This window comes from Mizuhopecten yessoensis, unplaced genomic scaffold (genome assembly GCF_002113885.1).
Source record: "Mizuhopecten yessoensis strain PY_sf001 unplaced genomic scaffold, ASM211388v2 scaffold10797, whole genome shotgun sequence".
In the NCBI taxonomy this organism is placed as follows: domain Eukaryota; kingdom Metazoa; phylum Mollusca; class Bivalvia; order Pectinida; family Pectinidae; genus Mizuhopecten; species Mizuhopecten yessoensis.
The window spans coordinates 1,417,915-1,428,102 of record NW_018408726.1 but is presented as its reverse complement, the minus strand read 5'-3'; the positions used below and the strand labels follow the sequence as shown (position 1 = coordinate 1,428,102).

The 10,188-nt window shown below is 36.5% G+C and overlaps 1 protein-coding gene across 1 annotated transcript; it reads right to left on the bottom strand.

Moving 5' to 3' along the window:
* Window positions 1-1,990: 1,990 nt before the first annotated feature.
* LOC110462464 (tubulin beta chain-like) lies at window positions 1,991-9,922 on the bottom strand. Its single transcript, XM_021516417.1, has 4 exons — window positions 9,791-9,922; window positions 5,807-5,915; window positions 3,561-3,916; window positions 1,991-3,166 (listed from the first exon to the last, which is right to left on the bottom strand). Exons 1-4 carry the CDS (start codon window positions 9,845-9,847, stop codon window positions 2,351-2,353), a joined length of 1,338 nt encoding a protein of 445 aa, XP_021372092.1. The 5' UTR covers window positions 9,848-9,922; the 3' UTR covers window positions 1,991-2,350.
* Between the last annotated feature and the right edge of the window lie 266 nt (window positions 9,923-10,188).

Sequence of the window (10,188 nt, the reverse complement as noted above, 5' to 3'; positions counted from 1 at the left end):
TCATATTATTATTATCATTTAAAAGGGACACGCTTACTCTATGACAGCATCAGTGTTTCACTTTTAGTACACACCTGTCCCCACCAATGTTCCTGCTGCTTGAACCTGTCTGACCCTGTTATGATGATGGGCCATAACAGGGTCAGACTGTTGTGTTGATAGCCCGTTGAGGACAACCATTTAGTTATGTTAATAAACATTGATATGAATATGTTGGTCGTATGATTGATGTGAATATAATTTGTTTAAGTGTGAAATGACATTAACATCACATACCGGTGAAATAAAGTGTACATATCAATGTCAGTTTAATCAATTTAATTTAATATATTATTGAATTCAACATAACAGTAATTAATTAAAAACTATCTCACCTCTCTGTTGAAGTAGTGCCCTAGGGATGTATCAATAGGATCGCATCACTATGTTATCAGTATCAAAAACATGATAAAACATGTGTGTCTTATCGCGTAGGATGTAATATATATATATAAGTAGAACAGACGGAGGTAATGCTGTTTTAAAGTAATAGTTAAGGAACATAATGAATATCATAACTAGTATATAAGCATAAAACTATTAACAGGAAATTTGTTTGAAATAAAGATAATGTCGACTATGATATGCTTAGGACATCACATTTTTGTAAAGGATGACAAATTACATATTATATAATGTGTTTATCGAGCGAGTTATAGCGAGTGTCATACAAATCTGATGGAAAAGGAACGAGTGTGATATTCTAACCTTTGTAAAATATAAAGAATAAAGATCAAATAAGAAAAATGATACCATGGTTGCATTTAATCATCTCACTGTTACTTGTGTGTACATACACATGACATTTATTTGATGACATCAATTACTGAATATTTATTAGGTCATATAACCAAATTACATGGCATTGTATTTTCATGGACAGTGTTTGTCAATGTCTGACTAATTGGTTGGGGGCTACTTTTGTAGTACTTTACATTATGTTAAGTGTTTTCCGTGTTCCCCATGCCTTTAGGAACGGTTGGGGATCGAGTTCCTTTAGTACTGCACACTACTTTCATTCGTTCTAGCAGATAAGCTTCTTGTTCAACTATGTTCAAATGACTTGAGTTTAATGAGAGTAAATTTCTACCATGATTTGTATTTACCTACTATCCTTTGACATATGTGGGTCAATAAACGCCTACCGTACCAACTGATTTCGACTCTAAACTTTTCGAATCGAAAATCGTTCTCGTAAAGTTACACTCCCTTGTAGAGTTGAACCTAATGATTCCATCAACATTGTGCCAAGCTAAATGAACTAGATTGCGCAACAGCAGAATTTCAGTAAACTATTAATTCTATCTTCAAAATGACTGAGTGACTGCATAATATAAGAGCAATAAAAGACATTCCATTTGTTTTCAATTTTAATTGGAATTTATTAGAAAAGAAGATTTTTTTTTCTGGTGNTAAAAAAAAAAAAAAAATCAGAAAAAAATAATCAAACCTGTAAACATGCCGGGGAAGACAATTTCCAATACTTACACCATTTTGGCAGGGGGTCGAGGATCCTTTAAGCAGAGACGGGGTTTTTTACCAGCATACGTCAATGTCCATCATAATATCACAATAAAACGGATGGTGCGTGTGTGACTGATTACCCGGTCCGTTATCTCCCAACAGTCAGAGTTACCGAAAATCTCAAGATTAAATCGTGAAGAGGAAGTGTGTGAAACATTAGTACACACTTATATCAAACAACTGAAGTTACCGTCAAATTTATTATTTAACAACTTAACACTTGAATCTCAATATGAAGAGTGAAAAATAAATATTTAATTTCAATTTTGATATTGATTTTGAAATCATTTTACACTCGAAAATGAAAATTTGACATCCAGCCATTACTTAATGAAATATAAATATTTTGTGCACTATATAAGGTATTTATAACTTAATTCCAGGAAAAAATTATGTATTAGTAAAAATCAATAAGCGATATCAATGTAATTATTTGAAAGCCACATGGCGGGATAAAATGACAATAGAAACGAATCAAAAGATTTGTCTCACCTTTGACCATTTTTAACTAAGGATTAAAATCAAAGTGATGCACCATAAATATTGCTTATTTACAGTGTATTCAATTACATTACGATATTGATTAATTTCTGATTGGTACATTTCCCAAGTAACTCAGGAATTGTATTATTTTAGTAATATAGATCTAAATCAAAGCTTAAAATCCCAACATTAACTTGCCGTAAGTTATTCTGTCATGAAAGTCAAAATCACGACAGGAACCTTTGGCATTGTCGTTTCGGTAAAAGTTCATTAATGCTTTTTATGTTTAACTCGGTGCTTGGGTTTATGTTTCATCGTCTTGTTCCTCATCATCGAATTCCCCTTCTTCGTCAGCAGTGGCATCCTGGTACTGTTGGTACTCGGACACCAAGTCGTTCATGTTAGACTCGGCCTCTGTGAACTCCATCTCGTCCATACCCTCACCAGTGTACCAATGTAAGAAAGCCTTACGACGGAACATAGCGGTGAACTGCTCAGATACGCGTTTGAAAAGCTCCTGAATGGCGGTGCTGTTACCAATGAAAGTACCGGACATCTTGAGACCGCGTGGTGGAATGTCACAAACGGCGATCTTTGTATTGTTTGGGATCCACTCCACAAAGTAGCTGCTGTTCTTGTTCTGAACGTTTAGGAGCTGCTCATCAACTTCTTTCATAGACATACGACCACGGAACACAACTGCAACCGTCAGATAACGCCCGTGACGAGGATCACACGCAGCCATCATGTTCTTGGCGTCGAACATCTGTTGGGTCAGCTCTGGGACGGTAAGAGCCCTGTACTGCTGGCTACCACGAGATGTGAGTGGAGCGAACCCAGGCATGAAGAAATGGAGACGGGGGAACGGGACCATGTTGACAGCCAATTTACGGAGATCGGCGTTCAATTGACCAGGGAATCGGAGACAGGTGGTGACTCCGGACATGGTGGCGGAGACGAGATGGTTTAAGTCACCGTATGTGGGTGTGGTAAGCTTGAGGGTACGGAAGCAGATGTCATAGAGAGCCTCGTTATCGATACAGTAGGTCTCGTCGGTGTTCTCAACAAGCTGGTGGACGGAGAGGGTGGCGTTGTATGGCTCGACCACAGTGTCTGATACCTGTAAAAAACTCATGTTATTTAATACATATTATTTATAAATACAGCCCGTATACGGAATAAGAACCTCTCTATATCACCCGCAACGCCAAATGAACGCAATAAAATCACCAATATTTATGGACTGAGGTTGAACGATTTAGATAGAAAAATGAAATTAAAAGAAATGATTTTTTTTTGAAGCTAGACCAAGTTCAAAGTGCCGATATGTAAAAAATACGAGAATGAAAACAAAATTTTGATTTTTAAAGTTGAAAGTTGCGGTAACCGTAACCACCGCAGATGAAGCATGGGCAAATATTGGGTCTGACATTAGAACAGTCATATCATAAGCTCTAAATACTAAATTGATATGAACTATGATATCAAATTCAACAAAGATGATTGATATGTACCTTTGGTGATGGTACAACTGAAAATGTGTTCATGATCCTGTCGGGGTATTCTTCACGGATTTTGGAGATGAGGAGCGTTCCCATTCCGGAGCCCGTACCACCACCAAGAGAATGTGTAAGTTGGAATCCCTGAAGACAATCACAACTTTCTGATTCTTTACGAACAACATCAAGAACAGAGTCTACAAGCTCAGCACCTTCTGTGTAATGTCCCTTAGCCCAGTTGTTTCCAGCACCACTCTGTCCGAACACAAAGTTGTCGGGTCTGAAGATTTGTCCGAAAGGACCAGATCTGACAGAATCCATGGTTCCGGGCTCCAAGTCAACCAAGACAGCCCTGGGAACATACTTGCCGCCTGTAAATACAAAAATCTAATCATAGATGCTTTTTCTTTCAAACGACAGAATCTGATAATAATAATAATAAAAATAAAGTTTATTGAGGATTAAAAACCTGATTTAGCCTGATAATCTGATAATGTTACGAATACTTTTTTATCGAGATAAACGTAGTATATGATTTACTGTGTTTATGGAGGCTTACTCACTTCTTAGAAAATTTGAAGAACTTCTGTAGAATCTTTGTTTAATTGGTTTCTATTAAAACAATACATTTTTCTTGTGGTGGGCCACCATTCTACACGCTTAACCGTAACCTGATTTCCAGTATTTTCCAAGATTAAATACTTTTGCATTTCAAATTTATATTGTTGTGACCTGCATTCGGGTCATGGATTTGACGAAAGGCATCGTGAGGGGTACCTTACATTTGCACTTTTGTGATTATGGCAATGTAAGTTCCACCCTCAAACCCTCATAAGTAATAACAACTGAGAGCTTTGGACTATCCAGGCAACAAATCAAGACAATGTTTCACTAATAGGGACAGAGGATTCGTAAGTATCAAGCAAATAAAATAAGGCAACTTTCAGGGATATCGAGAAAGGTCTCGAGAAATAGCGAACAAAACAACGTTTTGTTGAATACGACGGGGTTAAATGAGCATCAAGCCAAAAAAAGTCAATGGTAGCCAACACAACATGACAGTGTTTCAATGATGTGGACAGGGGGTTCTCGAGTATACAGCCAACACAACATGACAGTATTTCAATGATGTGGACAGGGGGTTCTCGAGTAACCAGCCGACACAACATGACAGTGTTTCAATGATGTGGACAGGGGGTTCTTGAGTATCCAGCCAACACAAAATGACAGTGTTTCAATGATGTTGACAGGGGGTTCTCGAGTACACAGCCGACACAACATCACAGTGTTTAAATGATGTGGTCAGGGGGTTCTCGAGTATCCATCCAACACAACATGACAGTGTCTCAATGATGTGGACAGGGGAATCCCGAGTATCCAGGCAACACAACATGACAGTGTTTCAATGATGTGGACAGGGGGTTCTCGAGTATCCAGCCAACACAACATGACAGTGTTTCAATGATGTGGACAGGGGGTTCTCAAGTAACCAGCCAACACAACATGACAGTGTTTCAATGATGTGGACAGGGGGTTCTCGAGTATCCAGCCAACACAACATGACAGTGTTTCAATAATGTGGACAGGGGGTTCTCGAGTATCCAGCCAATACAACATGACAGTGTTTCAATGATGTGGACAGGGGGTTCTCGAGTATCCAGCCAACACAAAATCAAAGTGTTTCAATGATGTGGACAGGAGGTTCTCGAGTATCCAGCCAACACAGCATGACAGTGTTTCAATGATGTGGACAGGGGGTTCTCGAGTATCCAGCCAACACAACATGACAGTGTTTCAATGATGTGGACAAGGGGTTCTCGAGTATCCAGCCAACAAAATAAAACGTTTTATTTAATATACACCAAAAAAAGAGATATATTTCCTTTCTTTGGGATTTCTTTTGTTTCTTCGACCTACAAAGACTCTTTGTTGTTTATACAATGCATATACAGGTACATGCCAACACCTTTGATCACATTCCTGCTTATTGTGTAAACAATGAAGTATCAACGACAAGACAGGAGTCACGGTTTAGTTTTACAAACAAAACACTTAAAATGTTAACCTATTTCTTTTGTTGAAAACATTAGCTGACAAAGCTAGTTTATACAGAAATCTACAGACGACAGAATATCATGCGACAACTATTTCTAACTACAGCGTTACTCTCCAACCGATAGTGGAATGTTCGTATTGTTATTCATTAATGCATTGTCTGGCGAAATGTTTTCTTAATTGGAACGGTGCCTAATTCAACATACCTGTGGCTTCATTGTAGTACACATTGATCCTCTCCAACTGAAGGTCGGAATCTCCGTGGTATGTACCAGTGGGGTCAATTCCGTGTTCATCAGAAATTACTTCCCAGAACTGAAAATAGTTATTGGGGTTATATAGGGTTTGAATCAATCAGTATAATTACATTTTTACTATAGAACAAATGATTGAGTTTATTTATTTGTTCTTAAATAATTTATTTATTTACTGCGTTTTGTTTATGCGCCGTCCTTTAAACGACATTCGCGGAACAGCCCTATTTTTAATCAAATTGGCGCCAATAATTAACTGTAGTCGTTTGAGTGTTTGACGTAGGGGCATTCTCCATGTTAACTGAAGCGGAGCGACAAGACTCTCATTGAACAAGGTTAATCCATGACGTCATAACTAAACCACGTGATACTTCACGAGAGTTTTTGAATTCATTTAAACAATAACTGGTTGTCTGGATGTAATTATATCAACAATAATTACATCCAGACAACCAGGTATTTTTTATATTTACTTATTTTTCTTTTTTAAGACATATTCCTACAAAAACCATTTGCCCTGCCTCAAAATACATTTCAGGCGGCCATTTTGTTTGTTTACATATTCCTACACCTGAAACAGGCAGTTGTAATTATAGTCGAGCAGTTGTAATTATAGCCTATATAATTACACTTGCCCTCTAACACTGTTGTAATGGGACGGCGCGGGCGCAAATGTAAATATACTCAAATGAAATGCATTTTTGCTGGCAATGTTCACATTATACAATGGTTAGGCCGAGGTGAATATTGTTCAGACCAGGTCCGTAAATCAGGGATAGACCGAAACTGAAGTCCACATTGTTTTATTATATGACATTCAATGAGATTATGGATGGAATGGACTATTTTGGAATCAAAGAGTGAAGGACTTCAAATACAAAATAACATACACAAAAATTGAATTTCAGATTCAATTCATGTGATATTTAATTTCAAGTAAATATTGTTTGCACAATCGACATCATCAATATTCACATAGTTCAGAATTTGATGAGATAACTAATTTGTAGTTGAATTCAGCAGTGTGATTCAGTGGTAACAGAATTACAGACTGGCTGGGAAATTACCTAGGCCTATTTTTAGTAGCGGTCTGCAACACTTTTCTATTTATAGGTCGAGGTCTGTTACACTTTTCTATTCATAGAACGAGTTCTGTAACATATTTACAGACTCGTCACATGACGTCGCTCCTCCAATTAGGGCTGGGAATTAGCACCAGTCATATAATAAAGTGGGTTGCAGCGCCAATGTAAATATAAGAGTTTGAATGCACATATGATTGAAGTGTTCCTGAGCAAGATTAACCAATTAATTAATTAAGGAAGATCATGAATTGATAATACCTTTTATTGTTTTATAATTTCCAATCAGTTATTTGTTGATCGTTCAGGCTACATATATGCACTGGAATTATGTAACTGTGATTAATAGCTCCTTTGAATGTCGAGATAATCATCCATAGTCTTTGTCTCGTAGATGTTTTAAAGATTGTAAATTGAAAGGTAACTTTTCAAATTTCCATTTTTTATCCTAAGCTTATCGTAATAAATATTATGATCAATGCTTGATGTGAAGGCAAATTATAAAACGTAAACAATTTGATAGAATTCTTTTATTATGATTTAAACGTTACAATTGTATGGTGCAGTGCAATTTGATTTTGGCATGCTTAACCTATTACCAAATTGTGTAGGCACAATCACATATCTGTCTTACTTATGTACGGACATAATTCAGGAACAAAGGCAAAATATTCTGCTGGAAGATTTCTAAGTACCTGAGGTTTTCTGCAACTATCTCTCTTCAGAAGAGGCACAGTTCAAAATACAAATGTATACACACTTTCATCATTGAAATAACAAGCACTCCCTGGGTTTTGAAATTCAGATAATTACGAATTATTTTATCTTTCTTTTTCAATAATATTAAAAACAAAATCTGGGTTTCCACCTGAATGGTCTCCAGCATCACCTAGATAATGTCGACACTGAAGTAATGTGCATTATACATGTTCTGAGGTTGAAAAAAATCTTTAATTTGATCCTGAAAGTTAATATACGAAAACTGTGTCAAAAATTATGCAACACCAAAATTGAATCAGTAAAACTTGGAAGTCACAAGCTCCAAGATTGTATTCTGTAGACATACCATATAACATGCGCACCAAAATCTTCCTATGCCTTTGATTGGCGGATCATTAATTATTCAACATAACGGTCTAATTACAAAATCGGTCAAAGCGAATTACAGTCATACGGTAGGTAAAAGATACTAGTAAACCAATCAAAGTCAAGACAGGTCCTGATTAAGAAATCTACACTGCGTAATAACAATAGTACCAGAAACACAGAAATTACCTATCCCCCTTTTGAATGTTGAGAAAATCATTCTGGTATCTTTGATGGTTTGAGAAAACCATACCGTTACCTATGGGAAACATAGTTATTTTCATTGAAAATTTAGCAAACCTGTAGAGTACTTTTATATATTTTGTTAAATACAGTAAATGTGATGTGGTTTATTTTGGTGTTTTGTTCATTTTTCTAAAAAATCTAATTGTTTGGATTGTATATTATGCGAAAACCGTCTTGCAGAAAAGCACGTGATACTATAAGATTCTACATTAAAACTGTGAATTAAAATAGCCCAATTGATATAAACATGGATATCAGACGTTTAAAAACAAACTGCAGACCCCTTGGTTTTCTTTCACTCCTAATTACCAATCACTGATATTATATAAGTGTATAAACACGTGTCATGTATACTCTGATATTGTATTATCTACTGTAAGGATATCGACAGAAGATAGATAAATGCATTATAATGTCTAACAATGGCTAACAAAAAAAGCGATGGTTAAGATCAGGGCCTGTATTCATGAAACCGTTCTCATGCTCAAGCATTAGTTCTGTGCTCAAACCAACTTTCTTGTAACTCACTTAAAATATGTCAAACGATCAAAACTCAAATAAAAACATTGAAAACATTACTCAGAATTAAGTCTCTTTATTGTTTTCTCCAAATTATTGACAAAATATTATATATTTTGTTATTAATTTATCATTGAAATAAGAAATTAGGCTTCAGCACAGAATCCATGCATGAGCATGAGAACGGTTTCACGAATACGGGTCCTGATCCATCCTCGATATCCAGGGGTTACGCTCACTTTCGCTCTCTACACCCCTGGAAAGAAGACTAGTCGGATCCTTTGATGTTCATCAAAAGAATCTCGCGGTCACGTAAGGGTAAAAATTGACAGGCTTTGAAGCCGAGCGTCTCTCCTTTGTAATCTTCGAAGGACAGGCATCAGCCTAGGGATTGGTAAGGTGTTTTTTTCCTGAGACCAATCAAACAGCTATTTTGCCATGACATATCCCAGGGGTGTAGCGAGCGTAAGTGAGCGTAACCCCTGGATATCGAGGATGACCCTGATCTTACGTACCATAATCTACACTGTAATTTTTCTCAATACGATAATTGAGCGTTTGATTGCCAGATAAGTAACGCACAGCATCAGCAACCTTCGAAAGATACCAGGAACGATCAGATAGTGTTTGTAGAATTATCTACTATTAATTATAGCAAGTCAAAAATTCAGCCCATGCAACAATAACATTCGTTCAAAACATTGAACATTTTGACATCATGTATTTTAACCAGTATCGGCGACACATAGCATGTAACAAAAGCAGTAACGATTTCCAACCTCGGTAAGACCTATCTTGAAGCTAGAATAAACACAGTCACGTGTTAGGCATTAAAAAAATAATTAACACGCGGATAATTGCATAACAATTAATACAATATTTTAAAAAAGTAATATGTTATCACACGAAACATATGTACTTTAATCAGATTGGCATTGAATATATCGGCTAATAGCTGACAATGAAATCTTAGAATATAAATAGGATGTACGACTTAGCTTACCTTGGCGCCAATCTGGTTACCACACTGACCCGCCTGAAGATGGACTATTTCTCTCATGACGAAATATGGGCGACTGATTACACGTGTATGTCCTACCGCTATCTGGTCGGTTGCGATACTAGTCACCAAGTGAAATCGTCTATTTATACATCCGACAACGATTCGGGTTCTTCCGCAGTGACGGAGACTTTTTGATTGGCTGATTCAACTGATGGACTATTTTTCTTGCTTTAAAAATTATATATAAAAAAATACAAGGATTCAAATACCAAGAAATAAATAAATACAGTGGCAGAAAAATTACTATTTGATTGTAAACTTTAAAAACAACGTTAAAAAATGGTAGATGTTTAACCAGAAATGTGTAAGTGACCGGTAATATTTCCAGAGAATGCATC

Coding starts and splice junctions, on each gene's coding strand:
- LOC110462464 (XM_021516417.1), bottom strand. CDS start 9,847: ATGAGAGAAATAGTCCATCTTCAGGCGGGTCAGTGTGGTAACCAGATT. Junction 5,916..9,790: donor GTAACCAGATTGGCGCCAAG/GTAAGCTAAGTC, acceptor AACTATTTTCAG/TTCTGGGAAGTAATTTCTGA. Junction 3,917..5,806: donor GTACTACAATGAAGCCACAG/GTATGTTGAATT, acceptor TTGTATTTACAG/GCGGCAAGTATGTTCCCAGG.